At 40.4% G+C, this 15,055-nt stretch overlaps 1 protein-coding gene across 5 annotated transcripts in view; it reads right to left on the bottom strand.

The window, feature by feature from the left end:
- The window catches only part of GPLD1 (glycosylphosphatidylinositol specific phospholipase D1), a 63,827-nt gene that overhangs the window by 32,993 nt on the left and 15,779 nt on the right, over window positions 1-15,055 (bottom strand). For 4 of the 5 annotated variants that reach the window (XM_029943428.1, XM_029943430.1, XM_029943429.1 and 1 more), the window contains exons 4-8: window positions 13,819-13,897; window positions 10,655-10,752; window positions 10,139-10,249; window positions 8,249-8,297; window positions 7,240-7,294 (exon numbers count right to left, since the gene is read on the bottom strand). The exons of the other annotated variant lie outside the window; for it this stretch is intronic. In XM_029943428.1, the coding sequence (XP_029799288.1) occupies window positions 7,240-7,294; window positions 8,249-8,297; window positions 10,139-10,249; window positions 10,655-10,752; window positions 13,819-13,897 (392 nt within the window). The remainder of the gene's footprint in view (window positions 1-7,239; window positions 7,295-8,248; window positions 8,298-10,138; window positions 10,250-10,654; window positions 10,753-13,818; window positions 13,898-15,055) is intronic. 5 annotated transcript variants of the gene reach the window in all.

Below are 15,055 nucleotides of genomic sequence, written 5' to 3'. Positions count from 1 at the left end.
TATATATATATATATATATCATTTTATTTTTGAGAGACAGAGAGACAGAGTGTGAACAGGGAGGGGAGGAGCAGAGAGAGAAAGAGACACAGAATCTGAAGCAGGCTCCAAGCTCTGAGCTGGTAGTCGGCACAGAGCCCGATGCGGGGCTCAAACCCACGGAACTGTGAGACATGACCTGAGCCAAAGTTGGAGTGCCTGGGTGGCTCAGTCAGTTGAGAAAGACGTAAGCTTTTTAAACTCGAATGTACCTGACAACAAATCTTCAAAATGTACATATAGCAAATTGATAGCGCTTCAAGGAAAATGGGAAAAATCTACCATCACCAGGGGAAATGTTTTTAACAAATTTCTCTCTGTGATTATTAGATTGACCTAATATAAAATAAAAAGGCTATTTTATTTATAACTTTAATAGAAAATTTAATAAGCTTAAGCTATTAAGCATATATACATTAGACCAAAAATTGGAGAACATTCTTTTCAAGCACATATGGAATAATTATGAGAATTGATGATATGTTAGACCTTAAATCAAGACTCAATGGGAGACTCCTGGCCAAGATAGCAGAGTAGGAGGAACCTAAATTGATCTTGTCCCATGGATACAACACTATTAGGGCAAATAACCCAGAAAATGATCCAAAGATTGGCAGAAGAATCTTCACAACTAAATGTAGAGCAGAGGCCGCATTAAAGAGGGTAGAAAGGGCAGAGACACCGTGGGGGCTCAACCCTGCAAGTCTGGTCACTAGAGGAAGGGAGCCATGGTTTTAGGGAGGGGCAAGACGCAGATTATCACACTGGGGAGCCAAGGTGGTTTCTTGAACATCGGTGAACTTCTCTCCCCAGAGTCACCAAAAAGAGAGACAGAGAGACAGACAGAGAGATCATAAATAAACAACAACAATAAAAACCCCAAAAATGAAAAGTAACAACTGACGCCAGAAACACAAAGAATTGTAAGAGAATATAATGAAAAATCATATGACGACAAGTTGGACAATCTAGAAGAAATGGATAAACTCCTAGAAACATATAACCTACCAAAACTGAATCAGGAAGTAGTAGAACATTTCAACAAACCGATTATCAGCAATGAAATTGAATCAGTAATCAAGAAACCCCCCAAAAACAAAAGTCTAGAACCAGATGGGTTCACAGGCAAATTCTACCAAACATACAAAGAAGAGTGAATACTTGTTCTTCTCAAACTCTTAACAAAAATAGAAGAGGAAAGAAAACTTCCAAATTCATATTATGAGGCCAGGGTTACCTTGACACCAAAACCAGATAGAGACACCACTAAAATAAGAACAGAGTTACAGCCAATACCTGATGAACACAGATGCAAAAACCCTCAACAAAATACTAGCAAACCCAATCCAAGAATACATTAAAAAACACATTCCCCATGATGAAGTAGGATTTATTCCTGGGTTGAAAGAATGCTTCTGTATTCACAAAATCAATGTGATAGATTATATCAATAAAAGAAAGAATCAAAGCCTTATGATTATTTCAATAGATGCAGAAAAAGCATTTGACAAAGTAAAATATCCATTCATGATTTAAAAAAAAAAAACTCTCCACAACATAGGTTTTGAGGAAACATACCTCCCTGTAATAAAAGCCATATATGAAAAACTCACGGTGAACATCGTAATCAATGGGGAGAAACTGAGAGCCTTTCCTCTACAGTCAGGAACCAGACGAGGATGTCACTCCCACCACCAACATTTAACATAGCACTGGAAGTCCTAGCCATGGCAGTTGGACAACATACATAAAAGGCATCCAAATTGGTAAAGAAAAACTAAAACAATCACTATTTGCAGGTGCCATGATACTATATATAAAAAACCCTAAAGACACCACCAAAAAAGTACTAGAGATGATGAGTGAATTCACTAGGATTGCAGGATACAAAAATCAATGTACAAAATTCTGTTGTATTTCTATATACTAATAATGAAGTAGCAGAAAGAGAAACTAAGAAAACATTCCATTTACAATTGCACCAAAACCAATAAAATATCTAGGAACTAAAGAGGTGAAAGACCTTACTCTGAAAACTATAAAATACTGATGAAAGAAATTGAAGATGACACACCAAAAAATGAGATATTCCATGCTCGTGGACTGGAAAAACAAATATTGTTAAAATGTCTATACTACTCAAGGCAATCTATGCATTTGATGAAATCCCTAGCAAAATACCAACAGCATTTTTCACAGAGCTAGAACAATCAATCCTGAAATTTGTATAGAACCATAGAAGACCCTGAATATCCAAAGCAATCTTGAAAAAGAAAAACAAAGCTGGAGGCATCACAATTCCTGACTTCAGGTTATTATTTCAAAGCCGCACTAATCAAAATGGTAGGATACTGGCACAAAGACAGACATAGGTCATGGACCAGAATAGAAAACCCACAAGTGAGCCCACAACTATATGGCCAATTAATCTGTGACAAAGCAGGAGAGAATATCCAATGGGAAAAAGACAGTCTCTTCAACAAATGGTGCTGGGAGAACTGGACAGCAACATGCAGAAGAATGAAGCTGGACCACTTTCTTGCACCACACACAAAAATAAACTCAAAATGGATTAAAAAACTCAATGTGTGATCTGAAACCATAAAAATCCTAGAAGGGATCCCAGGCTGTAATTTCTGACATCAGCCATAGCAACATTTTTCTAGATATGTTTCCTATTGGGACTTCATAAAATAAAAAGCTTCTGTACAGCAAACAATCAGCAAAGCTAAAAACATCCTACTGAATGGGAGAATATATTTTCAAATGACATATCTGATAAAGGGCTAGTATCCAAAATATAAGACGAATTGATATAAGTCAACCCCAAAAAATAATAATAATCCAATTTTTAAATGTGCAGAGAACATGGACGTTTCTCCAGAGAGGATATCCAGATGGCCAAAAGACACATGAAAAGATGTTCATCATCACTCATCATCAGGGAGACACAAATCAAAACTAGAATGAGATATGACCTCACACCTGTCAGAATGGCTAAAATCAACAACACATGAGACAACGGTGTTGGTGAGAATGTGGAGGAAAAGGAACCATCATGCACTGTTGGTGGGAATGCAAACTGGTACAGCCACTGTGGACAACAGTGTGGAGTCTCCTCAAAAAGCTAAAAATAGAACTGCCCTACCATTCAGCAATTGCATTATAGGGTATTTACACACAGGATACAAAAATACTAATTCAAAGGGATACATCCACCCCAGTACTTACAGCACTATTATCTACAATAGCTGAATTAGGGAAGCATTCCACATGTCCATCAACTGATGAATGGATAAAGAAGGTGTGGTCTATATATATGTGATGGAATATTAACTGGCCATAAAAAAGAATGAAATCTGGTCATTTGCAACAACACGGAGGGATCTAGAGAGTATATTACTAAGTGAGAGAAGTCCAAGAAAGACAACACCATGATCTCATTCATATGTGGAATTTAAGAAACAAAACAAATGAACAAGGGAAAAAAAAAAAAGAGAAAACAAACGGACCCTTAACTATAGAGAAGAAACTGATGACTACCAGAAGGGAGATGGGAAGGGGGATGGAGGAAATAGATGAAGGGGTAAGAGCACACTTATTGCGATAAGCACAGAGTAATGTACGGAACTGCGGAATCACTATGTTGTACACTAACGTGACACTAGATTAACAATACTGGAATTAAATTTTAAAACTTTTAAAAAGATTCTACACATTTTACAAGAACTGGAAGAAAATAAATATAGGAGTAAAAAGTAATGAAAGAGAAGATGAACATATAATAGGATGAATAAAGCCAAAAGTTCATTCTTTAAAATAATAAAACTGAAAAATATTATTTGAGATTAATTGCTGAAGATGTAAGAAAAAACAGGTTAAAGAACATTTATGGATAATAAGGGAACACAAGTATGAATTTAAAAATATATATATTATGAACTTTATGCTACAGTGTTTAAATGGAGTGTTTAAAAGTCCTAGAAAAAGAAAATTCCTTAAGAAGAAGTTAAAAAACTCTATAATCCTATGACCATTACAGAAGTTTTTAAGAAGTCCCTACAAAGAATATCTGGCCTAGAGAACTCCACAAAGTCCACCAAACATTCAGGAAAACAAAGTTTTCATCTTACAGACTTCCAGCGAACAGAAAAGGAAGGAACGAACATTCTCCACCAGATGTCATGAAGCCAGCCCAATCTTGTTACCAAAACCAAACAAGGACAGAAGAAAGGAAAAAATCACAGTACAAGCTCACCCATATAGAAAAACAAAAAATCCCCAGGCAGCAATAGATGCAATATTAAAAAGAAAATAAGCTATTGCAAAGTTGGTTTGTCCCAGGAATTAAACTTGATTAAGTACTAGCAAATAGACTAATAGAATCAGTGTATTAACAGATTAAGAAAAAAAAAAAAAACTATTTCAACAGATGCAGAGTAAGAGTTCAATACGTAAGAAGTTAATTCATAATAAAAAGTACCAGCAAACAAATAGAAGGGAACTGCCTTAAGTTGATAAAAGATGGTCACAAAAAACCCACAGCAAACATTTTAGGTGACGAAATTTTGAAAGCATTCTCTTCAAGATCACAAATAAGGTCAGTATGCTCAGTATCACCACTTCTTTAATTTTTATGTTTATTTATTTTTGAGAGAGAGAGAGAGAGTGTATGTGTGAGTGGGGGAGGGGCAGAAAGAGAGGGAGACACAGAATTCAAAGCAGGCTTCTGGCTCTGAGCTGTCAACACAGCCTGACATGGGGCTCGAACCCATGAACTGTGAGATCAAGACCTGAGCTGAAGTTCGACACTTAACCAACTGAGGCACCCAGGCACCCCTCAGTATCACCCCTTCTATTGAACATTAGCCAGCACGATGCAGCAGAACAAAGAAACTTATAAAGGAAATAGGAAAAGCAAAATGGTGACGTTCTGTAGATGAGACATTGTGAATCTACAGAAAATTCAAAAGCATCTCCAGATACATTTGAATTAGTAAGAAAGCTTAAGAATGTTGCTAGATACAAAAATCAAATTAGAAAGTTAACTTGCACTTCTATACAGCAACAATCAATTAGAAAATAAAACTGGTAACAAAAGTTACTATGTATGGTAGCAAATAAAGTCTCTGCAACTTAATGAAATAAAGTATGTAAGACCTTGATGACAAAATGTATGAAACTTTAAAGTCATTAAAGAAGACTGAAATACAATATATAAAAGATTTATGGCTAAGAAGACTCATGTTGCAAAGTTGTTAATTCTCTTCCAATGGGTCTCTAGATTTTAAAAAATTCAAATTAAAATTCCAACAAGATGTTTCTTAGAACGTGGCAACTCGCTCCTATCACTTTATTTGAAGGGTCCAAGGCAAAAGAATATGCAAGGTATGTCTAAAGAAAAAGGACAGAGGCGCCTGGGCAGCTCAGTTGGTTGACTTCAGCTCAGGTCATGATCTCACTGTTCATGGGTTCAAGCCCTGCATCAGGCTCTGTGCTGACAGCATGGAGCCGGAAGCCTGCTTCGGATTCTGTGTCTCCTTCTCTGTCTCTCCTTTGCTCATGCTCTGTCTCTCAAAAATAAATTTAATAAAAAATTAAAATAAAAAAATTAAAAGGACAGGCTGACAGACCAGCCCTACTTCATGTCAAGATGTATTATAAAGCCACTGTAACTTTTAAAAATCAGTATTGCTCATGGACGATTAGATCAACAGAACAAAACAGAAAGCCCAGAAATGGATCCAAACACATTTGGAATTTTAACTTATGTCAGAGATGGCATTATACAACAGTGAGGAAAGGGTAGACATGGATAAGTGCCCTGACTTGGAAATTATCAGTTATGTCTCCAGAAAGAAAGAAAATCAGATTTTATCTCAGATTATACAAAAAAAAATTAACTCCAGGTAGATGAAAGACAAAGTTAAAAAAAAAAAAAAAAACATAAAAGCTCTTTAAGGCTAAGTAGGAGAAAATTTCATGCCCTCAAGTAGGGATAGATTTCCTAAATAAGACATCAAAGTACAAGTTACAAAGGAGACAACAGATATAGTCCACTACTCTGTGTTAAAATTAAGTTTCATTTGTTGAAATACATTGTAAGTAAAAAGATGTGCCACACACCGTAAAAAGATATTTGGAACAAAAAAAATGATAAACTGACTAAAGATTAGGAGCCCTGATATATATAAAAAACACTCAGAAATAAGTAAAAAGGATAAAGAAATGAACAGAAAAAAATAGGCTAAAAACTAAACAAGATTTTTCACTTAGTATCAAACACACACACACAAAAAATCAAACATGAAAGAATGTTCAACCTCATTATTAGTCATCTGGGAAATGCAAATTAAAACTTTAATGAGATACCATTACACACCAAACGGGTTATTTTTAGTTGGACAGTGCCCAGCATTGGAGAAGGCAGACACAGAATTACCAGAGTAGAAATTGGGAAGATCTTTCTGAAAGTCTGGGCTTACTTAGTAAAGTTTAACATGAATAGGCCCTATGACCCATCAGTTCCATTTCTAGTGGTGATTAGGAGAAATTCCCCTCTGGTGTATGTACAAAAAGGTTCCCAGCAATGCTATGTGTAAAGCAAAAACACTCCATATGGCTGACCTATCCATGCCCATGAGAATGGAGTAATTCATCTGGTATATCCTTACAATGGAGTACCACGTAGTGAGGGAAATGAATGAACTACCGCCAAACACATCCATGCGATTCTATCTCAGAAACAGAAATGTGAGCACAATGTGAAGGATATGTGCTATACAACTCTATTTATCTAAAGTTTCAAACTATGTACTGTTTTGTATATGGACACATCCCCATGTATTAGACTTTAGAGAAAGGCAACATGATAAACAGGAAATCCCCAGTAGTGGTTACCCCAGTGGGAGAGAAGGTGAGGAGAGAGGGTAAGGAACCGATAGAAAATACCAGGAAGGCCCGATTCCTTAGGCTGAGTGGTAGCTACACAGGTGCACATCTTACGTCTTTTATAAATATGTATGTGCATATAACTCACAAGTTTAAAGAATCTACTTAGACCATTCGAATCTGTAGTTTTACCTTTCAGAATTTACAAATGCAGAAGCCTTCTGCTTACATCGTAGGTTGTATTTTCTAAGGGATAAGAAAGGTCAATGCCATTTGGAGAACGCATATGTGAGTGTGCTTTGCTCTTACCAGTGCCTCGCGAGGTAATTAAAATTAAATTCAAATTGGCTCAACACATCTCCTCCTATGGTACAAGAAAAATATCACATTTGGTCAGTCGGCGACAGTGTGTAGCATGCTTCCTTCAACACAAATTTGCACAGTTTAGGTTATTAGTTTGTCACATTGTCCTATGTTTCTGTTTGTTGTTTCAGGTATAGCACATCTTTAAAAAAAAGCGATCTTTTGTCTCTTAGGCAGTAAAACATATGAAGAAAGAGAGAAATACCCATATAAGTAAAAGGTTTTCACTTTAATTTAAGATGAACCATGAAAGTTCTTTGAACACTCCAGTCCCCATCTGCTTTGGATACTGGAAGGTAATTCACTACAGGAGCAAGATGGGTACACCCCTTGAAAGCTGAAGTATGGGGTGATATTAGTTAAGGAGTTTTAACCTGATATAAAGCAAAGCTTTTTAAAATTATGACACAAGTCAATGATGAAATGTGATTTTTTAAATTAAAAAAACCACATATACAACTTTTTGGAAATACATCTCTGTGTTAAAGTATATACCCATACTATAAATGAATTATTAAAACAGAGAGCTAGTTAGTCTGTGTACTGGTAAGATGGGATAAAAATACATATTTTGCTTTAAATATTTGGGTTTTTTTAGTATCAATTAAATCTCATACACACACAAATGAGAGAGAGAACACACCAAGCCTACCACGTCTACACACGTCTTTGCCAACAGGTGCTTTCCGGAAGCATCTGTTATTATCTAGACACCTGCTGCTTATCAGACATTTCACAAGGTGACTTAATACCCACGACCTAGAGTATGAAAATGATATTTTTACCCAAGGGAGCCACTAGCCAGTTCTAACTCCTTATGAAATGGTCTCAGTTAAGGGGAAAGAAGCAGGTTATTAAAAATAGGGGGGAAATACAGAACTAAGATAGAGACTCTGGGACAAGTGAGTTATAATTACTGCAAAAAGAAAATTTGGCAAATGTGAATAAACAGTACCGAAGTCACCAGCCGGATGCGCCTCAGAATAGGAGCCATGAAAATCAACCTGGAAAAGAAAGAGGAATGCCCAGTGTGTATGCATGTATAGATCACAAACTGTAGCCCAGTCCACTAGCCCACAGCCAAGCCTGGGTGGGAAGGTGAAGGTCTCCCCCAGTGAAATGCTAAAGGTACGTATAGATGGACTCAATATTCAAAATTAGGTTTCATTTTATTATTTTTATTATAAATATATTTATATATTTAATACATATTATATACTATATGTTACATATACCAAAATAATATTTGTTAAAAATTATATTGGCAGCTGGGCTGTATACCTATTGTCTGGTGGTAAATAAAGCTATTGCAAATGTTTGCACCTCAGGGGATACATACACAGTCTTGATGGAGTCCAAGCATGAGCTCCTCACAGAATGGTACTAATGTCAACTGGTGGCCAGAAGGGACTTCCAGAAAGAAGTCACCAGGGAAGATGGCCATCTTCAGTTTGGGGATATGGCGGTTTCATACAGAACAATATGGGGAGATGGGCAAAATGGACAAGGGGGCAGGGGGTACAGGCTTCCAGTTAGGGTATGAATTTGTCATGGGAGTAAAAGGCACAGCACTGGGACTGGTGTAATATGTTGTGTGGTGACAGCAGCTACGCTTGTGAGCACGGCATAATGCCTCAGGTTGTCCGATCGCTATGTTGTGCACCTGAAATTAATGTAACAGCATATCAACCACACTCAAAAAATTAATTTAAAGGGGCGCCTGGGTGGCTCAGTCGTTTAAGCGTCCAACTTTGGCTCAGGTCATGATCTCCCGGTTCGTGGGTTCGAGCCCCACATCGGGCTCTGTGCTGACAGCTAGCTCAGAGCCTGGAGCCTGCTTCGGATTCTGTACCTTCCTCTCTCTCTCTCTCTCTCTGACCCTCCCCTGCTCTGTCTCTCAAAAATAAGTAAAAAATCATAAAAAAATTTTAATTTAAAAAGGTAAATTTTTTAAAGAAAAACAAACACAGGGAAGCACTACTTTCAAGAGAACAAAGTGGCAGCTCTTCATAGCCTCACAAATACACAACCTGAGTAAAACACGAAATTTCCCCAGTATGGTTTGTGACTACAGAACATCACATTTATCGCTGTTTTCAGGGCACATTAGTGAGTGGCTAACGCCTGGGTGATGAATGTACAGGAAGCAGGAAGATTAAGAGGAATCAATAGGAAGAGAGGGAAAGCTAGCCAATACTGCTGTGGGCAAGAAGTCTTGCTTCCAAGCAACAGCCCAATTATGGAAAGAGCCCAAATGTCCATCAACTGATGAACAGATTAAGACAACATGGTGTGTGTACACAATGGACTACTACTTAATGATGAAAAAGAATGAAATCTTGCCATTTGCAACAACATGGAAGGAGCTGGAAGGTATTAGGCTAAGCGAAATGAGTCAGAGAAAGAAAGGTATCACATGATTTCATTCATATGTGGAATTTGAGAGACTTAACAGATGATCGTAGGCGAAGGGAAGGAAAAATAAGATATAAACCAAGGGAGGCAAACCATAAGAGACTCTTAAATACAAAGAACAAACTGAGGGTTGACGGGAGCGGGGGAAATGACTGACGAGCACTAAGGAGGGCAATTGCTGGAATAAGCGCTGGATGTCATATGGAAGAGATGGGTCACTGGATTCTACTCCTGAAGACTATAAGTTAACCAACTTGAAAATAAATATAAATTATTTTTTAAAAGCAAAGAAAAAAGAAAAAAGAAGGCTGGCTTCCACATGCTCTGTGCATGACCTCAAAGCTTTCCTCTCCCTAAAAGGGTCTGTATTTCAGCATGGGTAGGACAGTATCACTCCCGCACCACCGTTAACCCGAAGCCGGGTACTCACGGCTGCCATTGTCCTGAGGAACCCTTGCTGGCTCCCCAGGCTGTGCCAGCTGACATCGGCCACCATGTGAGAGGTGACTCCCAACAGGAACGCCACCAATTTCTCCGTGTCCTGCCAAAGAAGCAAATTAGAGTCCTATGTGCTTGGGTTACTCTATAAACATCCTATTAAAAGTTTTAATAAGTATGCTTTCCATTATTGAGACTTAAAAATAAAATCAGAGGCAGGTATGTTGTAGTTTCTAGTTACAAAAACCATAAGGGACTCTTCAAAACATTTTACAGACTTCAGATGAATTACTCTTGGAACAAAACAAGGAAGAGACATACCCCCAACATTTTTAAGTGGTTTATTGAGATATTAACTAGTCACATGCCGTGTTTGGCATTGAAGGTATGTGGGGGGGGCCTCCTCCCAGAGCCTGGCGTGGGGACGGGGGATGGATGGGGGTCAAACGTAAGGGAGTCAATGGGTCCAGAACGGAATTTCTTCTTGGCCTTCAAGGGCCGTGCCTACCTTCTCCCAGGGAAGGGGGAAGTTCTCGCGGATGTAATGCACGCTCGCATTCAGAAATGGGGTCCAGTGAGTGCTCTCGGACACATCGTGGAATTGTCCTGACGGAACAGAAGGTCTCAGGAGTCTTAACAAGCTGGAGATTCCCAGTCAAATCTGCCACCGTGGCCACCCGCTGCAACCCTCCTCCCCCTTCCCTCCGAGTCTCTTAGTTTCTTCTCTTGATGTTCAGAGGACGCCTCTAGAACAGAAGAGGCAGCACAGAGAGACAGAGACAGAGACACAGACAGAGAAGCTGAGCTGGCTCACAGCATCGCGAATCACTGGGCTGGATGGAGGCCAGAATGGGTTTCAGTTCTGTGCTCCAAAGGGAAGGACAGGAGGGGGCACCTGAGGGGCTCAGTTGCTTAAGCATCTGACTTGATTTCAGCTCAGGTCATGATCTCACGGTTTGTGAGATTGAGCCCTGCACCCAGTTCTGCGCTGACAGCATGGAGCCTGCTTGGGATTCTCTCTCCCTCTCTCTCTTGCCCCTCCTTCAAAGTAAAATAATTTTAAGACATAATAAAGGGAAGGAGAGAGGGGTGAGTGGTGTGAGGGGAGGTGCAGTGGGAAGGGTGTACAAGTGTGTGGGGGGGTGTGTATTTACATGAGATCTTCATCCATCACAGTCCACCCTCCTAAAGAGCACAAAAGACAGAAGTAGATACTTCAAAGGCTTTTAAGCATTTTAATTAACAATTGTTTTATAATAGCACCAGCCCCAAGCATGGCTGAGTGTCTTTATTCCCACAGTGGGGGTTGTAAAGACAGGCCTGGACATCTACTTGAAACCTCCCAAAGCCACACCTTCTTCCTGGGGGCAACCGAAACCGGAACTCTGGAGTTTAGGTCCCTCAGTTCAAGTATTTTGCTGCCACTAAAGTAAAAACAGCCTAACCAGTTTCCAATCATTGCTTTTTCTGGAAAGAACTTTAAAGACGTAGCAACTAAGATATTTGACTTGCACTAATGGTTTTCCTAGAAATAAAACTTACAATTCCTATTTTACAGAACTCAGTACAAATCCAAAATTAAACAAAGCAGTAGCCCTTTTGACAAACCTTCCCTTAACCAAATTGCTTGCTGTTCCCCTCTGTAATCCGACTGACCAGAAGCAAAAGACCCCTCCCACTCCCCACCCCACGCCAGGGCCTGGGCGCAGCCGCACTGTGTTACAGGGAGTCAGCAGGGTTCCTTCCATTCCTGGCTAGGATGGTCCTCAGTGTTGTAGTTACAGGATTTGCTCAGTATTAGGTAAACTGAGGCAACAGAAGGATAAAAACAAAGCTGTTTCTTTGGTAGCTGAGCATCTGAAAATGTTTGCTTTCAGAAGATGCCATGAAAGTGAACCCCAAAGACGAAAGCCGGGTGCTGTGGAAGTCGGTACATGCGAGACCCAGGGGAGAGCTGGAAAATTTTCATCAAGTCTAAGAGGAGTGTGCATCAAATTCCTTATAATCAGCACGTATTTTGTAATTCTTTTTAATGTTTATTGTATTTTGGGGGGGGACAGAGTGCGGCGGGGATGGGGGAGACAGAGAGGAAGACAGAACCTGAAGCAGGCTACGAGCTGTCAGCACAGACTCGGGGCTCAAACCCATGAACCGTGAGATCATGACCTGAGCCAAAGCAGATGCTTAACCAACTGAGCCACCCAGGCACCCATATTTTATCGTTCTAAGTGACCTCACTGATGAATCGGTCTGTGCTGGTTGGGGAAGAGCATCTACTGCTGTGGGGAAAGTGGAAAATTCAGGAGAGTGGGGACCCCTATGTTACTCTTCTCAAAGCCCGCAGTACTGTGTGTTTAGTTGTCTCTTAAAATGGCATATGTTAAGCCAGTTTTCTCAAATTTAATGGACCAAAAATAGTCCTTTTCTACTCCCTTTTTACAGAAGAGATCAAGGAACTGTTAAATTATCAAGAGACATAACAGTCCCCTGAACACAGTGTTGAGAAGAGCTAAAGAGGAAATAGGTTTAGGAAAAAAATCTGTAACAAGCAGGCAAAATAATAGGATTAAGAAAAGATAGTTAACAGACTAAGAAGGAAACAAAAATAGAACAAAAAGAAAAACCCAACCTTCCAAATGTGAGAAACACAGAAGCTTAGTTATCTGGTGCCATAGCCGCAGGAGTGAGCGGCACTCAACATTGCACCGACCGCAATGTATTAAACTGAACGTCGGGATGATGGCCAGGGCTGCAAAATTCCACAAATGGTTTACGTGATGACCAAAGTACTGGATGTCTTTCATGTGTCCCTCAGATCCACGGTTCCCTTCTCTGCCCTGGGCCCCTGAGGGACCTGCCCAACTGGCCTCTTTGTCTCCAGCTTTGGTTGGGTTGGGCCAATGGGAAGAACTGAAAGGAGATCCGAGAAAAGGGGGAGAGAGAGAGATGGAGGTGTTCATTCTCCCACAATCCCCTGCAGCAGGGTCACAGGGGCTGACTGTGTCCCAGGCCTGGTCCGAGGTCTGGCCCCCAGCAAGGGGTCCCCCATGCAGCCACCTGTCTGCAGATCCATGTACTGCCCCCTCCCTGCACTACCCTCCCCACTTCTCTTACGCTGTGCCCATATCCTTGTAAACAGTCACCTTATAAACACACCCCAAATTACTCCACTACAGAGCACCTTCCATGCCTGCTGGGCCCCACAGACACACCCCATAAGCCCAATTTGCTGATAAACCCGCCTTAGGTCTGCAGAACACTTGACAAAATACTACTCATTAGCCCCAACAAAGCTGTGGTAAAGAGGCAAGCAGGCATTACTACTACGTTACAGGCTCAGAAACAGACACTCAGCACCACCAGGACCTTATTGAAGGTCACGTGCTAACAGACAAGTAGCAGGAACAAGAACTCAGACTCTTGGATCTCTTTCAAAATGTTTTCTCTTCCACCACAAAGCAGTAAAGTAAGGGTGCATAGGATCGTGAAAATTTTCAGAATTTTTGTGCTTAAGTAAGGTTTGGTTAAATGGAAAATGCAGTTAATGCGAACCAAGTCATTGACCAACCGTAGTGGAAAATATGATGTGCTGTGTTTTTTTTTTTTTTTTAAGTCCTAGCCATTCCTATCGCTCAAGTGAAGGTGACATTGGTCTGTAAAACTCCATCTTACCTCCTTCGCAGATGCTGGGGTAAAACGCGTCAGGAAACACAGCTCCCGCCTGATAGGCGTCCTGGTGTTCAAGCAACAGCTGCGGAGCAGGAAAACAGATGAGGGGCAAGAGGCAGCAGCCTGGGACAAGCCCACCACCACCAGGAGGAGGAGGGAAGGCGGGCACACGTCATAATAAAAACGCCTGCATGATGCAAGACCACACCCTACAACAGAGGGCCTTGGGTCCTGCGCTAGCAAACGGGCTGATGAAGCAGCAAAAATCACTTATTTCATTTGCTCTGTTCATCCAGTGGAGTGGGATTTCCCCAAGGCTATTTCACCACCTGCTTTGTAGAAAGCTTTTCAATGATCCAGTGAAAAGTCAGTGAAGAGAGAGAAATACAGACCTACATATACATACATAAAATAGGCACATATACATAATATAGACATAATATACATGCATATACATTTTAACAGTTGAACATAGATTTGAACTGTGCGGGGTCCACCTACATGCAGATTTTCCCCCACTAAATATAGTAGAGTACTGTAAGTGTATTCTCCTTGATGTATTTTTTCATTAACATTTTCTTTACCTTGCTTTATTAGAAGACTACAGTATATAATACATATAACATACAAAATAAGTGTTAATTAACTTATCAGTAATGGTCAATAATAAGCTATTAGTAGTTAAGTTTTGGGGGAGTCAAAAGTTATAGTTGGATTTCAACTGCCTGGGAGATTGGTCCCCCCAGCCCCTGTGTTGTTTAAGGGTCAACTATACGTATGCTGAGATCTATATGTACACCTGATTGCTACTTGTGCTTTATAGTAAGATTGTGTCATTGCACTTGGGGGGAGGGGGCGCGTCTCTTCCTTAGTTGACTGGCTCACTCCATTCTGTTCTGACCCCCTTCATGTGGACCCAGCTGTTTCTAGAGGCTAGAAAGCAAAGACCAGACTCCATCTCCCGCTCTGCTTCTTCAGCTAGCAGGGAAGTGCCTGGTTTTGCAGCAGAGGTAGGGGGTCCCAGGTAGAATATAGGCAGAGTACAGAGCACCCATTTTGCTAGTAAGGAAGGTGGCTGAGGTGAGGAGGTGCTGGAGCCAACAGTCAAGATGGCAGCTACTTGCTCTCCAGACTGTGCAGGAGGCAGCTGGATCTGGAGCTCGCAGCCAGGGCTGTGGCTGTTTGCCTGGACACAGGCGGCCCTGGCAGGCCAGTTCTGGGTGTTGTTCTGGGAGTCCTT

This window comes from Suricata suricatta, chromosome 7 (genome assembly GCF_006229205.1).
Source record: "Suricata suricatta isolate VVHF042 chromosome 7, meerkat_22Aug2017_6uvM2_HiC, whole genome shotgun sequence".
Taxonomy (NCBI): domain Eukaryota; kingdom Metazoa; phylum Chordata; class Mammalia; order Carnivora; family Herpestidae; genus Suricata; species Suricata suricatta.
Note: the sequence above shows the minus strand (reverse complement) of the source record. Positions and strands in the feature narration are given on the sequence as shown.